Genomic DNA, 27173 nt, shown 5'->3' on the forward strand with positions numbered 1-27173 from the left:
TTTTTTCAGACAGAAGAAACGGACTTCGACGAGAGGTTGGCTCCCAACAATCCCGCACCTCGGCGCCACGTTCATGCTAGAAACGACGCCGCGAGTCACCAGCAGGTCGACGGGATCGGGAGAAGCGACGCGCCTCGAGCGCCATGGGAGCAACTGCGATCAGGCGATATGTCGCCGAGGCAAATGGCTATTTTGGAATGCCGCGAGAAAGAGAGTGGCCGCGGGCTCTCTGTGGACTGGATCTGCTTTACGGTCTTGCGATGGCGGTCAGAAGACACGCACAGACGCTGCAACGGAAGTGGAAAGCAGACCAGGCTTGGGAGCACACATGGTCCCTCCAGAGTAGGCCGGATACCTCGTAATTCTCCACAGACGGGGTTGCAGAGAACCCTGTCTGGAAGCGAGTCTGATACGTTTCTGGAAGCGAGAAGGACTCTCGGCCTGTCTTGGAGTCGCGGTGTCTCCTGACCTGACAGGCACATACGGGTTAGATGCCACAGCACCGGTGACGGGGGGCAGAACGGCAAAGAAACTCTATTACAAGTCCGCAAACGCTCCGAACAAAAGCGAGGAGCGAAAAGAGAGCAAACCGACTGGCAGACGTGCGCTTTTCTGGTATACCGGTACCGAGAACGGTGAAAAGAAAGGCAGAAACGAGAAAACCGACGTCAAGACGGAACCGGGAGGAGGAAATAGAGACCGCGGAACGGGGATTCGGCACAATCCGCGAAAATATTGCGCAGGAAGCACAGTTCCAGGAGATAAGAAAAGTCGGCTGGGCTCTCCAGCGCCAGGACATCTGTATGCTGGAAGCAGGGGGGAAGAAGCGGGAGACAAGGCCGAAATGCCTGGGAGGTCGTGGTGTAAAAAATTGTTAAGACGTGCTCCGCGGAAGGCGAGGAGAAAATCCCCCTTGTGGTGCTTTGAGATCCACAAATCCCCTGTTTATTTCAGGAACCAGGCATCTCACGCCTTTCGAAGGATCTTTGCCGCTCCCCCGGTCCTTCCATCGTTCCCCAAAACAAGGGGGAAAGCTCAGGTAGCGAGAGCCCGTGCACACTATCAGCTTCTTTTCGGTAAGGCGGCTGTGACGCCTTTGGTATCTCTCGCGTCGCCAACCCCACGGAGATCCTTTCAAGTTCACTTCGTATTGAACCCCTCTTGGACACTGCAAAGACTTTCGCTTCTCCGAGGACGAAAGAGGACAGGGAGAAACAAAGGGATGCCTAGAGTCCAGTGTCCGGTGGACAAGAAACAAGGCCAGCCGATTCCGAATGCCAAGGGGTTATACCTGCCGGTGGCTAAAATTCAGGCTTTTTCTGAGGAGCGTTCTAGCAAGAAGAAGCCTGTCAAATTAGAGGTGTGCTTACCTCTCGGGATAAACCAGGAAAGCTCAAGACAGCTCTCTCACCGACTGTACTCGCTACACTTGCACGGGTAGCTCCTACAAGCACGGCCGCCTGACCACATTCAGTCGGAAAGAGGGAAAGGACGGGAACCGAGCTCAATCTCAGATAGCGAAAATAAGGAAGGAAGTACTTTCCGTTCGAGTTCGCACCTGGCTGCGTGAAAGATGCCCCGTTGGCAACGGGAAAAACGATTTGAAGTGGGCCCCTGGAACCACGAGGGGCAAGCGCTTCGGTAGTCTCCGTGCGAGGAAATCGTCTTTTTCAGTCAGGCAGCCTAAAACCTGGTCCACGTAGGTTTCACAAAGCAGTTCCTTCTTGACAAATGCGTTTTCAAAGAGGTGTCCCTCGTGCGGACAAAAACCTAGGTGGTCGGAGTGTAGAGGCGCATCAGGGTTACGCACGGCCTGTCCCAGAAATGAACAACTGTATACCTTCGTTTCTCGTGAATACTGACAGAATTTCAAGTTAGCAAGACAAGAGAATCGCACTGAAACCCTCCATCGGAACCAGCGAAAAGCTTCGCACATGGCGTATGAGCAACGGCTCGCGTCGTCGTCGATGTGCGCCTCTCTTCCGGTGTTTGTTGCTCCCGATTTTATGCGGGTCTTTCAAAGTAATCGTGGCGGCGTCGCCTGTTGGTTTTCCTGGGAGCTGCAGCAAAATATTTGGTGCCGAGCAACAGAAACTAACACACGCAAACCGATGCATTAAGGGCGCGCACGGAATTGAACCATGAACCTGCCGATCTGCAGTCGGCCGCTCTACCATTGAGCTACACACCCTGGGATGCTGCTAACCATTCTGCAAAGCAGATAATGCGTTTGCGCTGCCAGAGGCACTGAAGACGACCGCGGCAAAAATGTGTGCCGAATTACAAAGGAACAGGTTGCCGTGTTCTGTGATGAGGTTTGCTGCAGTTGGAAAAAAGGCCATCCTTCGTCTCTCTCAACTCACACACAGTGCATCTCCCTAAATGGCTGTCCACTACATTGCAGACGGACCCGCGGTGTGTACAGAGAACCACAGGAGCTACCCACCAGTGCTACAGGATGCACAGGGACGATTGTTGCCCGACAAACCCGAAAATGCTGCGTGTTTCTGCCCTTGTCGGAATGATGGAACAGAAACATTCCCAAGTGTACATAGGGACCGTCGTGTCGATTCCGCAGTCCCCACGAAACAAACGTTGTTTCAGCAGTGCCGAGATCAGTCGTCTCTCCAGGTTTGGTTTGAGGCAAGGCAAAGCAATAGTTGGCGCACACGAAGGACACCGCCACTCATTGGCAAGTATATGGGCTTTCCGGCTGCGCCTGGCCTGGTTTTGTAATGGTCTATGTATACTTTTTAATGGTATACATTTCAGTCATGTCATTGTTGGTGCTATGTTGGGATTCTTTAATTGGAGTACCTGGAGCTTAACAACGATTCCGTCTTCCAGCTTCCAATTAAACTACATACTAAAATGAGCGCGTGTCAGCGTCGACTAGGTGGCTTGGACGTAGCCCGTCGAATCTTCTACCAGTGCTGAGAGAACGCTTTGGGCTCATGCCGAATTTTCAAATTAGAAGGATTTTGACAACGTTCTCACGAGATGACACGGCATGTTTTGAGAAGCGCGAGTGTGTAATTTTTAGCTCCGTGAGGTGGTTACGTATTTGCCAAGAAACTGTGTTAAAGCAAATGTAAAGGAGCATTATGTAAGATATTCTCGGAACCGTTTACAATTTCATATCTGCATTTGTCTAAGCACTCCGGGTAATGACCCCCGTTACTTTCTATCTCTGAATTTTACAACGGTCGTAAGGCAAGCCGCGGATAGCACGTCAGACAATGTTGGGAGTTCTCGTCCTCGGATTGTAACAGCACCTCCATGCCGGCTGTGTTTCAGCGATTCCGGAGAATATGTGAGTCGATTCATCTAGCTGTCATCTCCGGTCGACCGCGTACCACTCCACCAGTTGGTGTTTGCTGTAGGCGCCTGTGACCGCTGGTTAGATTTCCGCCACGTCCCATTCTTACGGCAACCGCCTACCGCAGAAGACCAATTCCAAAGTTTGCCGCATCGTTGTAGAGCGGGGCCGCCCCCAGAAGACGGCGAAAAAGCTGGTGAATCCAGGTCGGTACATTTCGTACAATGCCTCCACCCCCTGAACAGCCACCAGATTCGATGTGCTTCGAGTCTGAAGAGTTTCTTGTTTCACGGGGTTCATTCCCGGCCTCGAAGCGGTGGATGTCCTCTTGCAGCACGTGCTATGCTGAACAGATTTCATTGTTCAAGGAACGTCGCCTGCTGTTGGAAACTGACCACCTGCGGGGGCCCAGGAGACACAGTTCGTATGCAGTTTCGTAAGATGCGCTGGTGTCGTTCGGAGAGTCCGTCGAGTAGGGAGAGAGTGGATATGCGCCAGGGCGTGTGAGCTCCTCATCAAGCAGGCGTCTGCTCTGTCCGTGCCCGAGTCGAAAGAACGATGGGGGCAACGCGGCCAATTAAACCTGGCGTGGTGTGCGCGATTCCACTGCAAAGTTGGCGCAACTTGCAGCGGGCCGAGATACGCGCGTCGTCCTGAGTCTCGCGAGTTCTCACATTGGTCTGTGGCAAAGTGAGACAGCCAGATAAAGCAGCTTTTCGCGTATCCACTCTGGGGTCACTGTGCCTAGCGCACGTGCGTTCGCTTTACGGACTGATCTCGCGTGCACGCTGGACAGAGCCTGCGCCGCCGTGTGGATCCTTCCAGTTTTGACTGCTTTCTCTCTGATTCCGTCCGTTTTTTGAGACCAAGTCGCAAGCAGTCTCGCGTATGCCTCTTCCCAGACAACCCTTCGTTTCGATGTGCATCTCCAAGCTGCGCCTCAGCCAACAAAACGAGGAAGTAAAGTCTGTAACTGAGAGGCTTGTCGTCCAGTCGTGCGCCGCGATCGCGCGGAGTTTGAGCGCGGTGGTGTGCTGCCGCTGGTGTACAGTGGGAACAAGACACTGCTCGTTTCTTCGCGACCTTTTAAAAAATCCTCATGGGCCTCGTTTCTGTGTTCGTTTGCCGACTTTTGCGGATTCGCCTGGCCAGTTTGTCCTCTGAAGATCCTAGCTTCCGTGTGGATGTGCGCAAGCACCGGCAACCGTAGGGTGCTCTGCCGACGGACCGGCTTCCCGCTTGCGTCAAGTGACCGCAGCGGGCTTTTGGAGAGTTTCCCGGCAGGTATATCTTTCTTCTTTCCGTCCTTTTCTGTCATATTCCCGTAGCAACTCGCCCCGTGTTCCCCCTCCCAGGGTAGGTTTCTCATGCGTAAGTGGTCAGAAGCACGCGTATCCCCATAATTTCAGGGTCACAGCTTTCGTGTGCACTCGACCTGTCTCTTTTCTGCTGGGGTTTCTTGTCTTTCTGCCCCCTTCTGTTTTCTGTCCACCATTAGCTTTTTCGTTCTTCAGCCCCTTAGTCTTCTCTCCGGTTGCAGTTCTCTTTCGTGTTCCCCTTTTTAGTTCAATTTCTCCGGTTCCCTGCACTCTCCACAAAATGTGTGCTGGTCCGTGAAGTCCTGTTCCGGCCTTCTTCGTTCCTGGCTAGTCCACTCCGGCTCTCTCCTCGACCGACCCATGTTGTGTGTCCGTTCTTTCTTTCCTTCGACTTTTCCTCGCCACAGACTCGTCAACGTCTCAGGGGCCACACGCCGGCGTTGACAGCGCTCTCGCATCGTTTTTTCCTGCTTTTCTTTTCGCCCTCGCCATGTGTGTTCAACCGTCTCGGCTTCGCCGTCGCGGGCTCCTCGCTCTCTCTCTCCTTCTTTTGTCGTGCTGCACAGCAGTCGGCCCGCCCAAAGCTTCCGGTTTTTCGGTCCTCGCTCACGCGGCTGACTGGGGCTTCTTATCTTCGCCGTCGCTTGCTTCTTCGCCGTCGCTTGCTTCTTCGCCGTCGCTTGCTTCTTCGCCGTCGCTTGCTTCTTCGCCGTCTCTCTCTCGTCTGCTGGCAGGCAGCGGCGCTTCTTCCACGACGACGCACGCTCGAGTCTCCCTTGAGGACGTGGCCAAGTTTTATCGGAGAGACGGACAGTTGGTGGCGCTAGAGGGAAATCTAGTTCCAGGGAGCATTTTGTCGACGGGGTCTGCGACACTGGAGGTGTCTGTGCGTCTCACTGGCGTGGAGGCTCTGGCGGCCGTGGAAGCCCTTGCAGAGGGGCGAGAGGGATCGAAACTCGAGGATGTTCCGCAACAGATAGCCTCCCCTGCGTCCGCTGGAGCCTCGCCCGTCTCGTTCTCCCTTCGTATCGACGTCTTCGCGTCAGCGCCTCCCCTGGTGTTTGCCAAAGTGAACGACGCTTCTGCGGACTCCGCGACGCCTCGCCGACAACCCTCTGCAGCCCACGGGCCGTCAAGCGTCGCGACACCGGAAGTCCTAGACGCGTACGACGGCGCTTCGGTCTGCAGTTGGCTGGAGGGCTCTCCCCTGGACAACGCACCCCACATCTATTCGGCCTCTCTCCTCCTTCCCGTCTCCCTCAGTGCGTCTCCTCTCTTCTATGACGAAGCCGCTGTCTCTCTCCTGGACCCCTCGCGGGCCTGGAAAAGCAACGGACACCCCCAGCGCCCAGACCTCGCTCCCGACGCAAGGACGGACACAGGCGTTTCGGCGGAAGCCTCTTCAGGCGAGAAGCTGCGCACGACGATTGTGAAACGTCTCCGGCAAAAGCTGGAGGAAATTGAGAGACGGAGAGACGCCAACCGCGACGCAGCTTCTTCGAGGCTTCCCGGCGACCTCCCAGTTCTCGGCCCTGTGCGTCTTTCGCTGTGGGGGGGAGAGACTCGAGGGGCTGGGAACGCGGCAACTTCCAAGACTCTGGATCTCGCGATCACCCTACCGCATGCATCGAGAGGGGAACAGAGAGGGTTTGCAGGAAGCAGCTACGAGGAAGGCGGAGACGCGCTTCTCGCGGCTGTAGACCGCGCATTTGGTTCCGCGGCAGCTGCTGGTGCTTCCGCCCCTCAAAAAGTCCTCCTTCTGGTGTCTCTGCAGCCGCCCCCTCCCGCGGCTGTCGCGGCACCGGAATCCGCCGAGAACGGCTTCCCAGCGAAGGGAAATGGAGAGGCAGAGACAAAACCTGTGGACGCAAAAAACGGTTTGCCGAAGCCTTCAGCTGCGGCGCCCGCGTGTGCGCTGCTGAGCGCGAATCCGAATCTGTTGAAGACTGCAACCGCAACGGAAGCCGCCGTTGTCCCAACACGGGGGCGATTGTCGGGGGACAGCCAGGCGCCTTCGAACGAAGTATCCATACACCGCGCAGTCGGGGGAAACGAGTCCGGAGAAGCCAGCACAGTCGACGTGGTCCTTTCGCCAGACACAAACGGCATTTCTTTGATTCGCATCAACCTGGACTCAATGCAGAACGGAGGGGAGCCAGCGCAACGCGGCGTCCAGCGTCAAGGGAAGGGCGGTCAGACAGAAGAAATCGCAGAGAACGAGGAAGGCCGGAAGAAATCGGAGAGTCTCGGAACCGGGCTTCTCTTCGTCGAGCTTGACGACGCTTCTCCGGAAGAAATCCCACAAGTTTTAGTTTGTCAAAAGCCATACAAAAGCTGCACAGGTGGGTCTCGGTGGTTCCGCGGTCGACGCCGACTCGCTGCGGTGTGTAGTTGAACCGCGGCGCGCTGGGCAGCCACGGTTGTGTTCTGATCCACAAGCGCTCTCCACCTTCACCTCCTGTGTCAAATCGCCCCTTCATGTTTACGTCCCGGACGTGTCCCCCAATCGCGTTCGTCTTCCCTCTGGTTTCCTTCACTTGTCTTTCCATGCGTGGTTTTCTCGCCCTACGCCGGTGAGAGGAGTCTCAGATGTTTTGGGGTTCCTCCGCTTTGCAGCTGGTCTCGCGTAGGACGTCTTCGTCGTGTTTTTTCTTGTCTCTCCTGCGTGCCTTGCCGCTTCGCTGGACACCGTCGTCCTGGCCGCAACTGTGTCGGTCCCGACTTCGCTGTTTGCGGGCGTCTTCTCAGGGATTTCGAGTTTTCGTCTCGCGCCGTTCCTGGACAGGGGCTCCGTGCCAGGGGCCTACCGTGCGCCGCTGCTGCTCTACCAGGAAGAACGCGAGAGGGCCTTGTCGCCTTTCTCCTTTTTTCCGCAACTCCGCACGCACTGGCTACTGCCCCTCCTGCTTTTGCCGACTGCGGGCGCCTCTGGAAGCGAAGGCGAGACGGGCGAAGAAACGAGGCAGCGGGGGGAAGGCCACGCTCAAGGAGTCTCCGGCGTTACAGTGCTCCTCCTGTTCCCTCCAGCGATGAAAGGGAAGAAATGGAATTTCCGATTCGGCGTTCTTCGCCCTCGCCCCCTCACTGTCGGGTCGAAAGACACGCAGTCTGCTCGGGCCACCTCGACTCCTGTTTCTCCTGTGTCTCCTGTCTCCTCTAACTCGCCTGCGTCGCCCTCTTCCCCGAACCGTGTTTCGCCTCCCGCTCCCTCCCCTTCTTCTCCTTCTCCGGCTCCTCCGACTTTTTTGTGGCTGTTTTTGCTTCTCTTCATTTCGTCGGCGGCCATGCTGACGGCGGTCAAGCTGGTGCTGTACATGGATACCGCGCGTTTGTCTCGGCCCGCGAATGCGTTTCTGCCCTCGGTGTTTCCAGGCGATCTCGATGCCGGCGCGTCGCCTGCGGCCGGAGACAGCGCGGGGCTGGCCGCGAGCGACGCGCGCATCTGGCGGAGCCTCTCGCCGAGCCCCGCCGCGCGTGCGAGCGAGGCAGCCGCTGGAGAAGGGCGAAGCGCGCTCGCGTCCTTCGCTCCCCTCGCTCCCTTCGCCCTGGAGAAGTCGTTTCGAAGCCCCTTTGGAGGCGCGACGCAGGGGCGGAGCGAGGGACGCCGCCCGCTCTTGTTCCGGGAGGACGACGCGCGACAGGAGACAGGGGACCGGGCCGCGGCAAAAGGTGCGGGCCTGGTGCGTCTGCCGAGCTGGGAGAAGGCCTTCTCCTGCAAGGATGAGTCGCCGTTTCTCGAGCTGCAGGAAACGACGCAGAAAGGCTTCCGCCTTCTGTCGAGTGGGAAGGGCGGCCTCGCTGAGGCCCCGCCGCGGGCGTGGCACACGCGCGGCCAGAAGACGTCCGCGCACACACCGAGTTTGTGGCGAGAATCCCCCTGGGAGGTTTTTGCCTGGCCAGCCTTCCCCACTGCGGAGGCGCAGGGCGGAGCAGAGACAGCCCGCGAAGGTTTCGCCTTAGGAGCAGAAAGGGCGGGGCGAGACAGAGACAGCGGCGCAAGTGGGCCGCGGGAGACAGTCGCGACCGACGAAGCTGCGCTCTTCGACACCCTCTTCAGCTTCAAAGACGAAAAGGAGCGGAAAGCCGAAGAGAAAGAGATGGAGACCACGCGGACGGCCACCTCGAGAGAGAAAGACTCCACCCACCACAGTGGAGACGAGCCGAGCGAGTACGAAATCCGAGCGTTCCGCGCAGTCGGCGGTCCTTCGCAGGAACAGCCTTATACGCTTGCAGGCGTTTCTTTGACAGAAGAGGCGGACCCGTGTGTACGGGACGACCTCGCGCTGAGATGGAACTCTTCCACGTGTGTGTATATATTTAGATCCGTCATATGAGTATATATGCCTGTGGTAATGTGTGTGTACATAAACGGACTGCCCTCGCGAAGTCCGCGGACTTCGTTTGTGTCCAGGCAGATGCGTTTCTTGGTTCGACGGGCCCTCCAGCTGGACGTGGGCCCTCACTGGGCGGATGCTGGACGGTTCGTGGAAGAGCCGTGGAAAAAAAACTCTGGACACTCGCCAGCTGTCGCCTGTCTTCCTGGCTTCCACCCAGTCCGTGTTTCCGTCCTGTTTCCCTTGTGTTTCTCTGCTGTCTCGTGCACTCCCTTGCTCGTATCGCTGTGACCCCTGGGCGGTCCTCCGTTCGGTGGAAAAGGCGTCTGGCAAGCGTGGAGAGTACTTTGAATTTGTCTCTTGGTGTTTTCCTTTTTTGACTCCGTTTCTCGTGCAGATTTCCTTCGTTTCCGGATTTGACCCCGTCATTCGGCGACACCCCGGGAACCCCCTTCAGCTCCGACGCCTGCAGCTCGAGAGCAGACGGCGTTGCGTGGCCGTTCGATGAGAACTCAGATCCGTTTTTCTGTGCTTCTGAGGGCAGTAAGACTTCCGTGCCCGCGAGTCTCAGCTCTTCGATGGAGTCGCAAGGTGCGGGAGGCGATGAAGGAGAGGCGAAGAGAGGACGGAGCCGAAAGGCAGAGCGTGCAAGCGAGATGGACAGGGAAAGGTTCGAGCAGTGCGGAGAGGAGAGAGTGCGACTGATGCGTGAACCAGACGGAGAGGGAGCGAAGGCTCTGTGGGGAGCGGACGGGCCTGAGTGGAGAAAGAACTCGAGGAGAGGAGACGGCGACACAGGGCGAAGAGAGAGAGGAGTTGGAGAGGGAAGGGATAGAGCGCCTGACGAGGAAGGCCTCCCCTCTCGCAACTGGCGAAGAATCGTAGATCCACTCGGGGACTCGGGTAACGCGTACGAAGTGACGTATCGTGGAGACAGCGCCCTCGTCGAGGTGGCTACCACGACGGAAGGCGACGAAGCGGATGGGAGACAAGAGAGTCTGTTGTGTAAGTACAGCCCAGACGAGGAGTTCCGGTGAGAGGCGAAAAGGCGCGTCCAGAGGGGGGAGGATTGAAAGCCGAGAGGGACTCGGCAAGACGTGCCCACCCAGGGAACGCCAGGAAAAAAAAGAAGCAGTGAGAGAAGGTGGTGGATGGCCAAGACGAAGAGCTGCCGGGAGGGAGTGAAGAAGAATGTGGAGAGAGCGGGAACACACACAGCGTGAAACGTAGGTTAAAGAACTCTGTGTCGAGACGCGCGGGCTCTGAGGAACGCCAAGCAGGCCGCGTGCGCCACTAGTGACCCAGAGGAGGGACGCTCGCTAGCAGGTGAACCCTTTCAGACCTCGCGGTGTTTCGGCCCTTGACCCCGTTTTCCCTTGGATGTTTTCTTTTCAAAAGAGCGCTGACACGCAAACCCACATACCTTCCGTCTGCCACCGGCGTTCCGGTGTTTGCCTGCTGTCACACACGGGTCGTGTTCTCTGTTGTTGGGTTCGAGTCGCAAAAAAATGACCGTGGCTTTTTTCTTCTGCGTACACCGTCGATTTCCTTGAGCTGGAGTAATTGGTTTTTCTTCGCTTTGCCCCGGCGGCTGCCTCCGTTTGCGTCCTCCGCTCTCTGCCTCCCAAGCGGGGGAGGGCTTGACCGCCCAAATTCCGCGCGGAAAAAACATCGAGAAAGGGAAGAGAAACAAGCAGGGAAAGCGAACACAGAAATAACAGTCGCATGAGCGGCCGGCACGTACCCAAGAGGGGTGGACCGCACCCCGCCGGTTCTGGTTATAAACAGAGAAGGCTTCTGATACAGACTAGAGATGTAAAGGCAAGATTTTTCTCGAGGTAGAGCGACGAAGGCGGAAGGAGGCGACTCAGAAAAAAGACGCACTTGCATAAATAGGCAGGTGCACACACGGTAGCGAACTGCCCCACTGAGGAGTAGCCACACTTCGCTGCGAGGGCAGCGCTTTCTTTTGAAACTGGAAACTGTCTTGTTGCCTTTTGGCATCGAGATGCCAAGGATTTTTCTTTTCGATCGGAGAGAAGGAACTCCACGTATCCAGAAGCGCCCCTCTCCAAGCTCGTGTTTACAACGGGGGCTTCTCAAAGCAGCGAATCCTCAATCGTCGTTTGTGGCTTTTGACACGGCTTCGCGAATCTTCCTTGTGGCGTTTTCCTGCGTCTTCGCTGCAGTGGAGAAAAGAAGGAAGCAGAGAGAAGAAAACTCGTTGCTCGCACTCCTGTGTGTGGCGTAGGAGACCGCCACTTTGGTTTCTCCTTCTTTCCTCGACGTGCGTACTCGCGGCAAACGCTCCTCGCCCCCCCCTCCCCCCCCCCTCTTTCCTTCACCATGATTCTTTTCTTTGTTCGACGAGACGCGGGGAGAAGTGAGGCAGTGTAAGTTTCCTGGCGCTGGCAAACACGTGCGCGGGAGGAGGCTCGGAAATGCCGGGCTCGTCGTAGGCCTTTAAGCAACGTCCGGGTGGACCGCCTGGTGTCTAAAGCTGGAATTTGGCGTGTGAGCATCGAATCTGACGCTGTAAGGTGTGCATGTGTACGTGTGACGGTGAAGTTGGTAAGCGTGATACGGTGTAAATTCATTCCGTTTTGGGTGCGTTTTGTGTCCGTCCACGAAATGTACGCACGCCACACACCGGCACGGAGCGCGAATTCTGGTAAAAAGCCTGTTCGGTTCCTCGGCCGCTGCGACACATCGGCAAGAAAGAGAAACGGGCGGGAGCAAACCCTTTTCCGTGCCAGGTTTCCAGTCACGTTCTCTGCGAAAAAGCTTTGAACTTAAGAGACACCCCAGGCGCCGGACGGGCTGCCGGCTGCTTCGCGTTCCTTCCCTTCCCTGCCCGGAACATTTCCCCCTCTGTGTCACTTCCACTTCCAAGAAAGCCACTGGGCTCCTCTTTTAGATCGAAGGGAGAGAGAGACGGAACTGGAAACGTTTTCTGTCTCGCGAGGAACCCGTTTCTGCGGCCTTGCTGTGCCGGTGTATCTGCACATCGTCTATACAGCGACGTCCCTGATCTCCCTCCGCATTCACAGGCGGCTTCACCGCGAACTGAAGCGCGAAAACGGGCCAGTTCGCCAATTTCCTGTCTGTTGCACGAAAAGAAAGGTATCTGGTGCGAGAAAAACGCGTTTGCTGTCTACCTTCTCCCGTGCCTCTCAACGGTTGGGGCAAGGAAGATACGCTGACGCAAGCACGACCCGCCGAAACGTCGCTGCCGATTTTTCAACTGCATGCCACACGCTTTGTCCTCTCAGCAGAGACAAACGATGTATCCGCATATTCTGCCTTGTTTCACTTTCTCTCCTGGTTGGACTCTTTTTTGGCTGTTCTCCTGTCGGCTGGCGACGCATCCGAAGAAGCATTCTCTTGAATTCTGTCTCACCCACCTCGTCGCTTCCTGAGTTACGCTTCTGTCTTTTTTCCCTTCTGGCGACTTCCTTCGCGCCTGTCCGTGCTTTGCCTTGAAATTCGCTTTAAACCTTCTGCGCCGTCCTCTCGTGTCTTTTCCCTCCTCCGTTCGTTTCGGAAGATCGCTTCTTTTTTTCGAAAACCACGTCCCTCTTCTGGATGTAGACGCACTGCTTCGCATCTTTCAAAGTCGTTCGCACCGCGTCTCTTTCCGTCGCTCCACTCGAGTTTTCGGTCCTCGTCTCCAGTCCCGTTCCCGGCAAAAAATGTGATTTCTCTGTCCTGCAGTCTTTCTTTTGTCCAGTCGCGTCCCGACATTCCCGGAGTTTATTTGCACAACTTCCCCCTCCGCGTTTTCTTCGGTTTGGTCTCGTCCCTGCTTCGTTTAAACGCGTTCACGCAGTCTTCGTTTTCCCTCCGTTTTCCTGCGTGGGCGTGCGTTGTGTGTCGGCGATCCGCAAAAGCACGACTTTTCCTCACGAGCCTCCACGGCCGCTGCGTTTCTTTCTTCTTGTTTTCTTCCGTTTTGCTTCCCCTCTTCCTCCGTTTTGTTCACCTACCTGTCTCATCCCCCCCCCGTATATCGTCTCCGTTCCCCGCTCTGTCCTCCCTCGTCCGTCTTGGACACGTCTTCCTCCTCCGTCGTATTCCCTCGTCCTCCGGAATTCGTCCGTTTTCCGGTCCTTCGCCTCCACTCCCTCCGGTTTCCGGCGGTTGCGCATCTTTCTTCCCCGCTCTGTCCCCCGCGCCGCTTCTCCCGCATCAAAATGTACAACGGCGTGGGTCTCCAGACGGCGCGAGGTTCGGGGACGAATGGGTACATTCAAAGAAACTACTCGTTTCTGCGTCAGCGCCGCACGGACTTGGCGCGTCCGGGCGAAGCGCTGAAGCCGATTGTCGGGAAGAAGCCGAAGACGTCGCTGGAGCCGGACGCGAATCTTCTTCTCCACGATGAGAAGCGCAAGGTCGAGGTGAAGCTGGTGGAGGAGCGGGAGTTTCTGCTGGCCGAGGGCAAGAGTGAACAGCAAGTCGAGAAGATGATCAGGAGTTTGCGCAGCCGCATGATGAAGGACGTGGAAGTCGCCTTTCACGCGAGACAAGGTTCTCATGCCCAAGGCCTCTTTGGGACTTCCACTTTCGTCCCAGGGCGAGGCTACCGCACCAACGAGGGCCGGTCGACGGGACTCGGCAAGGGACAGGGAGAGACGTCTTCGCATGCAGTCGCCGCGCGGAAGCAGGAGAAGCTGCGAAGCGCCGCAGGCGCGCTGAACATTGACGAGTCGCGACACGAGATCGGGCTGGCCTTCGACTTCAAGAAGCAACAGGAACTGAAGGAGGCTAGACAGCGAGAGTGGGAAGAGCGGAAACGGAAGATGGTGGAGGAGCGCAGAGACTTCTTGCTCCAGGCGAGGAAGCAGCGAAAGGCGGAGAAGAAGAAGAGGCGGGAGTTCGAGAGAGAGGCGAAGAAAGGCCGAAAAGACAAAAAGAGGGGAAAAAACAGAGACAGCGACGAAGTCTCGTCCGACTCAAGCAGCAGCGACAGCAGCTCTTCTTCTTCCTCGTCTTCGTCTTCTTCGTCTTCGTCTTCTTCGTCTTCGTCTTCGTCGTCTTCGTCTGATGAGGAGCGGGAGAAGGCAGTCAAGAGGGAGATGAAGAAGGAGCGACAAAAAGGCGGAGAAGCAGAAGTCCGAGGGGGGGAGAGGGGTCGGCGAGGAGAGGAAATGCAAGACGTTTCGCGGGGTACAGAAGAAGGAAGAAAACACACGAGGAGAGACGAGGGCGACAGGGGAGAGAGAGGAAGGGGAGAACGCGAAAGAGAGCGCGGGGGAAGGGAAGAAGAGAGACACCAGCGGAGAGAGCGGGAGAGGAGAGAGGACGACGGAGACAGAGAACGGAGGAGAGAGGACGACGGAGACAGAGTACGGAGGAGAGAGGACGGCGGAGACAGAGTACGGAGGAGAGAGGACGACGGAGACAGAGTACGGAGGAGAGAGGACGACGGAGACAGAGAACGGAGGAGAGAGGACGACCGGAGAGGCAGGGCGAGGCGAGGGTCAGTCGTGTCGGAAGAACGCGAGGAAAGGTATTACGCTAAGCGGGAACGAGGGAGAGACGACCGAAGCGTCAAGCATGAGGAACGGAGAGAACGCGACGGATCGAAGAGAGGAGGGTTTGAGACGAGAGAAGAGCGCAGCAGGAGAGAGAGCGCGCACGAAGACGAGGCGGCCGATGACCGGCGCACCCCGGACCTGGCAGGCGAGAGAGAGAGAAGAAAGGAAGAGCGACACGGGCGACAAGAGCGACGCGCAAGTGCGAGGAGAGAGGACGCCGAGGAAGGAAAACCAGAAAGGAGACACGATCGCAGAGAGCGAGACCGAGATGAAGGGACAGCTCGCGTTCCGGTGAAGCGTGAACTCGAGGAGGAAGACGACCGAAGAAAACGAAGGAGAACCGAGAGAGAAGCGCACACGCGGAGAAAAGACCGGGACGAAGAAGAGCGTTTGTCCTCGGAACCGGCGACTCACAGTGGAGACGGGAATTGTGCGGATAGCGACAGGAGGGCCAGAGACGCGGAGGAACGAGGAAGGGAAGGACGAGGAGACAGGTCCAGCGGTAGACGGAACCGCGACGAAGATCGGAGAGACGAGAGAGAACGACACAGACGGGAAGACAGGAGCGAGGAAGAGTAAGCGGGACAGCAGGACGGAGAAAAAGAGCGGGTGGACAGGAAGAGACAACGGTTGCCCTTTTGCCTGGCCTGTGTGTACTGCGAAGTCGAGCTCTCCTTGTCTCTGCTGCGTTGTCAGGAACAACAAGTGCGTCTCCGTAGTAGTGTGCATGCGGTCGCTGTCTACTGCTCGGCGTGGTTTTCTTTCTCAGCACGTGAGGCAGCGTATATTGACGGGGTCGGCTGGGCCATTTGGTCCCGCGAAGAACAGAGATCCTTTTCCTCTCGTTCACATCCTCAGTTTCAGTTTTGTCTCCTCTGATTTCTCGATAACGCGCCATCGCTCTCATTCTGGGTGTCTGTGTGGCGCCGGATTCAAACTGTGAGAAGAGACCCGAGTTTCCTCATCTTCGCGGTCGTCATGGTCCGGCTTTTCCTCCCGTGTTCACTTAGAAACGATCAGAAGGTCCGGTTGACGTCTGTGCCTCCGAACGGTTGAAGGCGATTTGCCTCCCTAGCTGCGCAGAGAGCGCGGCGCTAAAGAGAGAGTCGAGGACTCGAGACAGACAGCCTACCTTCCTTTCAGAGAGCTATCCCGATGGGTTTCTGTGTCGCTGTGACCACTTCTCCCCCCCGTCATCAATACGCGCCTCTAGACGCCCTGTCACTCCGTTCCTTCCTTTTTTATTTATAGAACTGCATGCATAGATGGACAGAGAGCCTTGCAGCGTCCCCGCCATGTGCTGGTGTAACGGCTTCTCAACAAACAGGCGTTTCCGAAGGAAAAAACGAGGCAGCGCGCAGATGCGCGTGGAAGAGAGCCGGCTGGCGGTTCCAGCAATCACTTCCAGTCCGCTCTTCTCTCGGCTTCCACGCCTCGCCTTGCGTCTTTAGACCGAGCGGTGACGAGACAGACGCCGCACGGCTGGGCGAAGGCCCGTTCGTTTCGCCGCGCACAGCTGGGATGATTCCTTCTTTAAATCGAAGTGTCTGAAAATGGGAATCGAGACGGCCGAAAACCGCAACTGCGTATAAATACTATGGTTTTTGTGGGAGAACCGACACACACACTTTTTACGCACAGTGCAACCCTGGATTTTAGCAAGCCAAGTCGCGTTAGCTTTCAGCGTTTGCATCAACCAAAGGTTTGCTCGAGCTGTCTGTGTCTCTCTATCTGCTTCCTCTGGCGGAGATTCCTCAAACAGCTGTTTAGGAGGAGACCGGACGTTTTGCTGTGGAAAGAATGCCTCTACGCAAAGAGCCGCTGAACTTCAAACCCTAGACGCTTTTGAAAAAGGCGCCTTATCGACTGCGGCTCGTCGAACTGGCTAGGCCCTCGACCGGTCTCTTTCCTCGCTCCTTCGTGTGTCTATCCACACCGGGAATCAAAACGGTCTCTGCGCCCGTTCGCTGTTGCTCTTCTCTTCGCTGTCGCGCGCTGGTATCCCGCCTCGAGGCCAAGATGCATCTAGCGAAATGTGGGGCGCACGGGGTTCGTCCTCTGAGAGAAACGCGTCTGGGGAAACAGAAAAGGAGAATTTAGAGCTCAGATCTGGAGTTCAGAGTTCTCGACGCAATCCACCCTACCCTTCCGCGAGCAAAAGGCGAGACCGTCCATCTGATGTGGCCAGCGCATGGCTGTCTCGCAGAGCCGCATGCGCCACGGAGACACCGCGCGCGTGTGCGTCTCGCCTGCTTTTTCGTATTCCGCGCTTCGTTTTTTCTTCGGAGAAGAAACGAAGCAAAAGGAAGAAAAAGGAACCGAAAGGAGGAAAAAGACACCTCTCTGCTTCTGTGCCGCTTTGCCGCTCCAAACCTCTGGGGAGACAAGCACGTGGAGAACAGGACGGCGATTTGCCTCCTGTGTCTCCGTTCTCCGTGGTTTCCGATCTGAGCTGCCATGCGAGTTCTTGCTTCGGGGACGAGAAGACTCGTCCTCTCTCCTTTTCGCGCCTGTCGGGTTTCCCTCTTTTCTTTTTTCACGCTTTTCCTCTCCCTCTTCTGCCACTGTCGATCTCTTGCGGTCCGAGAGGCAACGACGCTGAAGCCCTCATGGACCTCACCGGCGCCGACAAATCCTGCTGGCCTTCACTCTCTCTCTTCCCTCTCTTCTTTCTCGAATAGCCTCCGTCTCTCTTTTCCCTCTCCGTCCCCCTGTGCCTCTTCCTCTGTCTCTTCCTGTGTCTCTTCGAGCTCTCTGTCGTTTCCTGTCTCCTTTTCTGACACTCTTCCTTCCTCCCTGCGGGTGTTTGCGTCTGTCTTTCCCTCGTCGTCTCCATCTTCTCTTTCTCTTGCCTCCCCGTTTTCCGGCCTCTCTCGCGATAAAAAATGGAACCTTCCCAAAGGCCAGCACTGCGCGCCCCTCGCCTCTCGCGGGCGTGGCCAGAACCCGCAGGATGGTGCAGTGGAGACGCTCGGAGGAAGGCGGGGGATCTCAGAGACGGAGAGAACACAAACGAATCCACGCGCAGCGTCTTTCTCTGGCAGCCTCACGTCCTCGCCCCGCTCCTGGATACGGTCACCTCTCCCTTCCTCTCCCAGGCACGCGCGTTTTTCGTCTTTTTTCTCTCTCTCCTCGTCTTTCTTGCCGGCGCCTCCCTCTCCTTCCTTTCCTTCGCCCTGTGGGGTCGCGCCTCGCCCGTCCGACGCTTCGACTGTCTCTGATTATTCCCCGTGTCCAAGTCTTTCGTTTGTCTCTCTGAATGAGAGCTACAAAAGACCGATGCTTTCGCGTCATGTCTCCAGCTCTCCGTCACCCTCTTCCGTACCACCTCCTTCGGGTCACCCTCCGTTTCCGTCTCCTTCGTCCAAATCTCTTCCGCTTTCAGTCGCCTTTCTTTCCCCAGCTGGACAGTTGAGAGCCTTTCCCCGCGGCCTTTGTCAGCCTTGTGGAAGCCGTCGTCAAGCGTCTGGACATTCTTCAGAACCAGGCGCATTTGCTGGCGTTCTACATCGAGTTCGAACAGCGCCTGACCCGCCTGTGGGCGCAGAGAGAAGCGCAGGAGACAGCGAGGTCGTCTGTCGAGGCCAAGAGGCATCTCTCTTTTCTTCCCCTTCTCAGCGAAGTTTCTCTCTCGTCGGACAGAAGCCGCGGGCCTCTCTGTCCCTCCTGGTGTCTCCTGTGCAGTCCGGTGCGGAAGCACATCCCCTAACATCTCCTGTGTCCACGCGTTCGTCTTTTTGTTCTTCTCTGTTTTCTTCCTGTTCGCCGCCTGAACTACCCGCCTCTTCATCTGAAATACCCTCTGCTTCATCTTCTCCGTCTTCATCTTCTTCGCCCTCGTCGGGCGCTGCCTTTTCTTCCCCGCGACGTTCTTTAGAAGACGGGAGGCGCGGGCACCAGTTTGCGCAGACTGGCCAAGAAGAGATCGTTTCTCTGCCGCCTGGAGAGCTGCCGACAGTGTCGTGGAAAGACGTGAAAAACACCGTGGAGGGCCCCCCCAAGCCGCCGCTGTTTGTAGGTCGCCTCTCTCTTCCCAAACCGGCCCAGATCGCGCCTCAACCCTCTGCATGCAGTCGCGTGTCTGCCTCTCCGTCCGCGTTTGTGTGGGTCTTTCTGTGCGTAACCTGAGTGCATATATATATCCCCCAGAACGATGTGAAAACGGAACCCCGGAGCACACGGATAGGCACAAACGCCAGCCCTATATATATATATATATATGTATATGTGACTCAAGTGATCAAGTTAGGGGTTTTTTCCATCTGATGCGGCGCTTTCTTTGCTTCACGCCTCCGTTATTCCTCCACAAAGCATGCCTGCATGCACCATTTCGCGCGCCCTGTCCTGAGCCTCGCGGAGTCTCTCTCCTGCCTTCGCCTTTCTTTCGGCACTGCCGGTGTATCTGTCCTGCGCTCCGCACCTCAGCGGAAGCCTCTCGAGTGCGCGTCGAGGCGCCAGTCGCGAACCGTCTTCCCTTGTGCGATTCGCGCCTGCCTCCGCGGTGTCCCCGCACTCTCTCACCGCCGCCCGTGGTTCTACGTTTCGTCGCTGCTGCGCGTTTGCGGCTTGTCAGGTGACGCCAGACGGCGGATTCGATCCAGATCGGCCCAAGCCGGAGGAACCGTTCGGGAACCTCGCCGCCCTCGACGCCGCGACTTCGCTTCTTCTTCAGCTGCCGCATTCCCTCCCGGACGACAGGCTGCGGCGACTGCAGCGGAGGAATCTTCAGCCGAGCGGATCTCGCCCGGACGAGGACGAGGGAGAAGGCGCGAAAGCCGAAGCGGGAGAGAGCTCGAGGGCGCCGGCGACTCAGAGCTCGGGCATGCAGGGACGCGAGCGCTGGGGCGAAGAACGAACCTTACCAGAAGACCTGACCGCTCTCGACATCCAGGAAGCTGAAGGGGGGGCGTGGGTGCGCGGCAAGTGGATGAGCGACGAAGAGATCGACCTGGCCATCGAAGCAGGAGAGCAACGAATCATGCCGCTCGTTGGTAAGAGAACGCTGCGCTGTCACTTCAGCCTAGGCAACGAACGGACGTTTGTGTCCGCCGTCCTCATACCTCAATCTCGTCAAGATACAGGAACCTACAGGTGGAAAGAGATTTCTCGAAGCATACATTCATATATGTATATATATATATATATATATGTGTATATATATGTGTATATGCTGCTTGCCTCTGGGTTGGGCCGCGTTTGTGTAGAGAAGGATGCATGCAGATTCCAGTGTTCATACACTCGAGAGCGCGTGGGCAGATGTATGAGCCGGCGTCCTGTCCGCTGGCGTAGGTCGCGTCTCTCTGTGGAAGGTTTGGCTGTCACTAAGCGGTTACCGGCGCGAGAGGAAACGAGGGAGAGATTGGCTGTTAAATCCACGCCTGCTGGTCTTTTTTTCAGCGGAGGTCCAAGCTGAAATAGAAGAGAGAGAGCGGAAACAGGAAGCACGCGAGAACGCAGAAGAGCACCCACACTTCACGGATGAAGAAATTGACCGGTACGCGAGGCAGGCCACCGTTTTTCGCTTTTCTGTCTCTTCCTGTCGCCACGCTGCGCTCTTCGCGGTGTCACGTCGCTTGTTTGGCGTCGAGTCTCACGACGGCACGTGAAAACAATTCCGAGCCGCTTTCCTCGAGGGAATTGCCTAGGTGACCTCGTTGCCTTCCTTCTTCTACTGTTGTCTGAGCAGCGTCGCGGCAACCGCAGACACGGACACAAGGCGGGGAGTGTCGACTTGCTCACAAGCCTCTAACGATTCAGCTTCATCTCTCCACGCGTTATGGTGCGCGGCGCGTGAACAAACTCCTGCCTCCAGTCGTGCCGTTGGAGACGCGCGCGTCATGGCGGCTATGCCGACACACATCTGATCTCTTTGGTTCGCACGTCTCCCTTGCAAAACCTCTTTATGCGTATAAGTCGATACACGTATATATTCTGTTTTCGTAGAACGATTAGAGATACCCACCCGCTTCCTTCTGCGTCTTCGCGCCCCATGCGTCTCCTGTCTCCGTGTCGGGACGAGCCTCTCTCGGGCCCTTTCCGTCTGCGCCTCGCTCTTGTCCCCGCAGAATGGACATCTTCGAGTTAAAAGACGAACTGCGCTTGCGAGGGTATCGAACCTCGGGGCCGCTCGAGACCGTGCGCCTTCGGTGAGGCAAATTTCAGAGACTGCAGAACTTGTGTCTCGCGCCGTCCCCTCTGAAACGAATTTCGCCACTTGAGTCCACGCCTGTCGACGTCATCTTTTCTCCCGACTTCCCAACCTTTTACGAAAGCAAGGAGGCGACCTCCCTAGCTTCACTTGGCTTGCCGGCCTTGTCCCCGAAGCGCCGAGCGGCGCATGAAAGCCGCAGGAGTCATCGCAGCCTGATTGTCTGACTCTGAGAAATCTGCAAATGTGCCCCCAGCACGGCCGTGTGACGCCAGTGCCTGTCTCGAAGAACGGATCCGCTAGATGCAAAACTCAGAGCGCTTTCTGTTCTGAGTTCTCGCTCGTTCGTTTTTCCTCCTCTTTTTGTCTGAAACTCCCAGCTTGTCGCGCGTTTCCTAGGTTTGATACCCCCGCCCCTTCGTTTGCCCAAGGGGGCGTGTCGCCTCGAGGAAAGCGCCCGTTCCCCTCCCAGGCATTTCCTCACTTTGCGGGCGTCCGCGCGCGGCCTCGTCTCTCTTGTCTTTGCGGCAGCGCTGCGCGTTTCACGTAGCCTGGAGTGGAGAGAGGCGACGTCTGCCGCTGTATGCAAAGGTCGTGCGCGGCTTTCTGTTGGCAGGCTGAAGCAGGCCGTGCGTGACGGGCCGCGCGTCTTCGAGGAAGGCACCCAAGACGAGTATCCTGACAACCCCCTCACCCAGTCGTTCATCGAGGACTCGCAGCGAGCTGCGCAAACCTATCAAGACGCAGTAAGGCGTGGATGCGCGAAGCAACGCAAAGACCTCGCACCCGCGACGGACAGGCGCGCAGCCAGGTGGCGCCGCAAACACCTGGGGGCGAAAAACGCAAGCAAAGGGGGAAGGCAAATGCAGCTCTGCTTTTTTATTCAGATTCGCGCGATCCGCCGAGCAAACGAGGGCCTACCGGAAGGACGGGAAAAACGCCCCTCCAGAAATATTATCTCAAAGCGATGCTCCGAGTGTCTGTACACACCTCACGCCGGTGCCCAGATGCAAGCGACCTCGACACCGGGGAAGACCAGCTTCTCCGTGTTTGCTTGTTTCCTCAGCTCGACGAGATCTCGAAGCCGGTTGAAAACCCCGCAGACCCCGCCCAAGTGATTCGCCGTTGGATCGCACGTACCGAGCTCTGTAACGCGGCTGAAGACCCTGTAAGGAAAGCCCAAAGGGTTTGGGCAAATCGCTGGCGTGTCCTCGCCACTGGGTGGCCGTATTCGATTCTCCCACGGTCTCTCGCGCCGTGGCGCTCTCTGATTGTGTTCTCCTGCTCGCCCGTTCCACCTTCCCTCGTTGGCGGTTGTCCCGACTGTGCGTTTGCACGGTGCTCTCGCCTTCTCTCTTCGGTCGTCCTTCCCTGCTCGGTTCCGTCTCCCTGCGACGTTGGCAAAGTTCCCGAGCTTCTCTCCTGTCTCTCCTTCCGTTCGGAGTGTTCACGTGCTGTTCCTCTTTGGCCGGCCCCGTGTGGGGACTTCACGCGCTCCACCGACTGCTGTCCGGCCCGCTGAGGAGACACCCAGCCGGCTCTCGGAGCTCGAAGCGCTCGCTGTCGCTTTCCCTTGAGAGATCCTTCCGTTTCGTGCGGTGTGTCTTTTGCCTTCCCCGCCTTCTCTTCCCGCGCCAGGTTTCGTACTTTCACCTGGACGCAGCCATGAGTGACCAACGAGTGTCGGCCGCCGACGTGGCACAAATCGAGGAGCGCATGGACGAGGAGGAACGCGAACTGACAGACGAGGAAAAGAGAGAACTCTTCGAACAGCAAAGACGTGCGTCGTGTTGTGACACTGACTCCGCACGCCTTCCTGACGAGCCTCTGCTTCCCAAATCTAAAACGTATAACTTTGGTACTCTGTCTGTACACGTATTTACAGAGCACTGATTAACAACTGGTCCCTTGGTCGACGAGTAGTCGGACTTACAAATACATATATTTATATAAGGAGAGATGTGCCTACATATATCTGTGTATGCATGCATGCGCCTGCACACAGATGTGACTGTGCGCAGAGTAAATTCGTGCAGTACCTTTCTATAGGTTCCTGCATGCATTTCGGTGCAACTACAGCGCGAAGACCACAGATATGCATAAGACGCTTGAACAGGGTATTGCCGCGGTTGCCCATGCTCGCGCCTCTGCACCAAAGAGACTGGGAAGTAGAGGGAGTCGCCACGAACGGCGTTGTCTTCAAATGCTCCGTCTGTTTTCTCTTTTCCGGGTTTTTCTCATTTGTGGCGGAGCAAGTCTCCTTTCTTTCGTCTTTAGGTCTCCCAGGCTCAACAGAGCCTGTCTCCCGAGGTGTCGCCCGGAGCGCGTTTGTTTCCCTCTCGGCTCTTTGGTTTTGCCAGGTGTCCTGTCTCTGCCGTTCGCGTCTTTGAAACACCTCGGATGTGTTTTCTCCTCACGTTTGTTCCTCAGATGACCTCATGGCGGAGACAGTGCCCAAGACTTTCCAGGCGCGCGACGACGACTGCATCGTTGCCGACGCGCCCTTGCAGCATGTGGAGAGCGAGTGGGACGTAAGCGTTTGTGCCGTCTCGATTTGTGCACGCACTGTTTAGTATCTCGGATCTGTGTGCTGCGCTCCTCGGGGTTCTTCCTCACCTGTCGCGAGAGCGCTGCCTTCGCGGCTCATCGGTGTCCGTCTTCCCATCCACCGCCTTCTCTTTGTCGTCTGTGGGGAACGCCCAAGTTTTTAGCTTCGAGGTCGGTTTTTCACCGGTCGACTCTTTTGGCAGGCCCACCCCAGAGAGGTCGGTGTCGCCTTTGCCCATCAGTTTGCTTGCTACGCCGCTCCCGGACCTCTCGTTCTTTGCCCTGACTGTCGACGTCTTCCGTGCTGCTCCGAGTCCGGGGACGCGTAAATCGCGGAACACTTCTCGTGCGTTTTAAGCTGGCGGCTCTTCCACATGCGCGTTTTAGGCTCGCCATTCCTTCTGTGCCGACATGTGGTGCATGCAAAGAACTGACACGGACTCTGCCGTGAAACAAAGCGGCACTGCAAACTGGCGCTTTGGCCTGCATGCGCGACTCTTGCAGCACCTCACCATGGAAGAACGGAAACGCATGTACCTCGAAGGCAATCCAAACGGGGTCGTCACCGAAACCGTCCAGGTAACTGCTCTCTTTTTTTCGTCGGCGTGCAAATTCTGGTGTCGAAGCCTTCGCGCGCAGCCCCCCCGTGGGCGAAACAGTCACGATATATATATATATATAATAGGGCGGTAGGTCCACAGAGAGGCGGCTGACGTGTGCGGAATCCGGTCGCTGGCGAGGACAAACCGAACCGGTTCGCGAGACGGAAATCGCCGACGAAGGTGTTGACTCGCCTCGCTGTTTGGGTCCAAGTCTGTCCTTCCATTTGCTGAAGCGCAGCTGTCTTTTCAACTCAGTCTCCTGCAGCGCAGTGTCTCCACCAGTGGAGGCGTGACTGCATTTTGTGCGGAACTATGTAGGTGAAAGTTTTTTCTGCTGGTCGCCTCGCTCAGGGGGATACCCGCAAACTTGCCGCTGCGTACACGGTCAACACTTCCCAGCGTGACTCTGGGGATGCGAACGGCGTTTTCCCGCGATGCTGAGCCCGGTTGACTTGTCGCCCGTGCCATCCTTTTTCGCGGAATAGCTCCCTGGCAGGGTCGTGCTCCTAGATATCTGGTCTCGAGCTCCACCGTCGCCTCCGTGTGTTGTTCTTTTCCGTCAGAGCCTGGCCGAAGCGTTCGCAGTGCCTGAGGATTTCATTGGCGACTTCCTCTGTCGCCAGGGCGTGCAGCCGCCGGTGCCGGTCGACGTGCCTCTCAAGGACCTGACGGATCCGGCAGCAGTGTGGAATCTGATCGAATATTTGCAGGTTCAAGACCCTGCTCAAATCCACAACATGTGAGCAGGAAATCCGAACGGGGCCACCAGAAAGGAGTGAAGGAGGAAAGGGCGAAGAAGCACGCGGTGCGGAGCTGTCTCATAGCTGTTTGTCACGTTTGGGGGCAGGGGGAGGGTGGGTGGAAACGCCTGTTGGCGGATTCGTGAGCTCCGCAAAAATCTAGTGCGCGTGAGAAGAAAAGAAAACAGGGGGAGAGGGAAGAATTCAGGTGTGCGGACGCACTCCGACCTCAAACTTTTCCCGCCCTAGAGATGCCGAACCGAGTACCGGGAATCTGTCCACATCGGTCTGGTTCAAGTCTCCAGCGCCGCAAATAGACGTGGAAGAGAACAGAAAGCAGTCCTGGCACCTTGTGTCTCCCGTTTCTTGTCACGAAGCCCTTGACGCCTTCGCTCTTTTTCCTCTGTTTCTTCCTGAAGGTATCCTCTGGACACGGTCGAACATATCGCCGGGGAATTTGGCTGCCCCGTCCAGTACATTTTCGATGCATGCGAGGCCCTCAAGATCAAGTAGGCGGGGGAAAACGGACTGCTACTGGCTAGGTTAGGTTAAGATATCCTTACCACGAATGCATATATATATGTATATATATATATATATAGGTGCCTAGCATGGACACCGTTTCGTGGGTTGCCATGCGCTTCTTTATTTCCCATGCACTCGAATCCCTCAAAACTCGATCCATTACAGAGACTTCGTAATGGTCAGTCTATGACACGAATTCCCAGGCAGGGTTAGTGGGTAGTACGGCCAATAGAAGCGGAGAGCCTCCTCGGTTTTGTCCTTTTCTCTGCTGTTTCCAAGCCTTGAGGGCCTGTGCATTAGGATTTGTCGGACTTCGACCGCATGCGTACGGTGGCGCGATCATCCGGATATTTTTGGTTTCCTTGGTTGTGCTTTCAGGCTTCCGTTTGGAGCGCAGTCTCGCTTGAATGTGGAGTGCTACGACGCTGTCACGGCATTAGTGGAGAAAATGCTTTTCCCCGGGAAGAAAGAGCCGGGAAATGTCGTACAAGAGGTTGTGGGTTGAGCGCCGCCTGCCTCCACGTACATTTCCGCACGAAACAAATCTCACAAAGAAAGGCTAACCGTTGTCTTCTAGCCACAGAACATATTCGGCCATCACCAGCTAATTCCCCTCAAAATAGGCAAACGAGGGACTGAGTGTTAGCACCCTTTGCTCGAAAAAGATGAAAGGTAGTAAAGGATTTCTTTGAGTAAAAGGAAATTTTCCATCCCACTCGTCACGCAGCCTCATACAATTGACTACCAGTGCCTCTACATATACGTATGTATAACTACGGACGTTCTTCCCAACTACGATGGTCCCGCTATCATCGGAGCGGTATTTTGTCTCCCCGATTTTGAAGAGTGGCTCAGGCGACGTTTCGGAAGGCCACCGCTTTCTCGTATCGGTATGCGCTCAACAAAAACCCGGTATTTTTCGACAACGTTCAGTCCTCTGTCATTTCTATGCTTGTCCATGCAAAAATGGGGGACCAGGAGGCCGTTCAGATATGTTGGCTGCTGCGGTCTCACACGACATGAACGATCCCTAAGCCGCACACACAGGGACAACACGCCATGTTTTTTCTGTCACAGTGACACAGACGTGAAGAAATGCGGGTGTCTCTGACGCGGTTTGCCCTTGGAACTGCGATTACCCCTGTAGACGTCTCGTATATAATCCTTGACTGGTCAGTAACCTGTAGACGGCTGTATGATGACGGCCCGAAGTCACAAAAAACCATGTCGGCTAATTATCGAACGTCAACTCCAAACTGTACTCCACGGTGTCCTGGAACACCAGCCAAAAGAGATTCCAGACAATCCAAGCGACTACTGTTTACCGCCGAGGATTTTGCAATTCGCGCGGCAGCGCTCTCAACCTGCAGGTGGAGCCGCATCGGTGGAGAAGCGTGTGTGTCGGGTCGATAAGGAAGGATAGAGTCCGTTGTGTTTTGTCTGAGGTCTCTGTTGCAAAACGCGGCTGAAACATATGTAACGTACGGTAAGCATACAGACATACATATTTGACACGCCTTTTCGATAGTCGCGAGTCCAAATGTTCACCACACAGCGTGCCCTCGGGTGTACGTACAGTGCAGGTGCAGAGTGTTTAGCGCCTCGCTCTTGCGATCACGCATCTGTTTCGTGCGTGAAGTGTGGTGAGGGAAGTGGGGGGAAAGAGGAAGGCTGTGGTTGATTACCTAAATCTTCAAAACGGACTGTCGCGACCCTGTGCCGAGCAAGCGGACACGACTCAGCATCTCTACATTCCCTCGACTGCGCACTCGCCCTTGAAGAAGGCGGCAGCACAAAACGGCACCAGGTAACAGTGCAGACGCAGGGCGGCGAGGGGCGGGGGGGCCGCAGCGGGAGACAGAACAATTCAGAGACAAGGTGCAAAGTGAATAAAAGACGAAGTCGTGTGTGAGTTTCTTCGCCGTCGGACCACCGAACGCCTAATGAGAACTCGACAACTCGAAAGACAATGAATCATCTGCGGTGCACAACAGAAAACAGAGTGCATTGCATCGATGCACGACCAACACAAATGCCTCCCCTGGCATGTCAACAGAGTGGCGTTTCGGGACGAAACAGTAACGGCCCTGCGCCAACAGCTG

General features: G+C 56.5%; 3 protein-coding genes and 1 non-coding gene across 4 annotated transcripts; 3 read left to right on the forward strand and 1 right to left on the reverse strand.

Annotated features, from left to right (window-relative positions):
- Window positions 1-2119: 2119 nt before the first annotated feature.
- NCLIV_t080007 lies at window positions 2120-2191 on the reverse strand. Its single transcript has one exon. It is a non-coding gene; the product is annotated as a tRNA-Cys (tRNA).
- Window positions 2192-5128: 2937 nt separating this feature from the next.
- Window positions 5129-10009, forward strand: NCLIV_023750 (conserved hypothetical protein; the record flags this gene model as incomplete). The annotated part of the gene is made up of 3 exons (XM_003882569.1): window positions 5129-6980; window positions 7387-8806; window positions 9370-10009. The coding sequence occupies 3 exons, from the start codon at window positions 5129-5131 to the stop codon at window positions 10007-10009; spliced, it is 3912 nt and encodes a 1303-aa protein (XP_003882618.1).
- Window positions 10010-13165: 3156 nt separating this feature from the next.
- Window positions 13166-15088, forward strand: NCLIV_023760 (conserved hypothetical protein; the record flags this gene model as incomplete). Its single annotated transcript, XM_003882570.1, has 1 exon — window positions 13166-15088. One exon carries the CDS (start codon window positions 13166-13168, stop codon window positions 15086-15088), a length of 1923 nt encoding a protein of 640 aa, XP_003882619.1.
- A 2700-nt stretch (window positions 15089-17788) lies between these two features.
- Window positions 17789-25576, forward strand: NCLIV_023770 (hypothetical protein; the record flags this gene model as incomplete). Its single annotated transcript, XM_003882571.1, has 12 exons — window positions 17789-18523; window positions 19083-19500; window positions 19907-20003; window positions 20575-20655; window positions 21274-21403; window positions 21724-21825; window positions 22296-22437; window positions 23088-23188; window positions 23709-23783; window positions 24370-24545; window positions 24966-25055; window positions 25450-25576. The coding sequence occupies 12 exons, from the start codon at window positions 17789-17791 to the stop codon at window positions 25574-25576; spliced, it is 2274 nt and encodes a 757-aa protein (XP_003882620.1).
- Between the last annotated feature and the right edge of the window lie 1597 nt (window positions 25577-27173).

Source organism: Neospora caninum, chromosome VIIa (assembly GCF_000208865.1).
Source record: "Neospora caninum Liverpool complete genome, chromosome VIIa".
Classification (NCBI taxonomy): domain Eukaryota; phylum Apicomplexa; class Conoidasida; order Eucoccidiorida; family Sarcocystidae; genus Neospora; species Neospora caninum.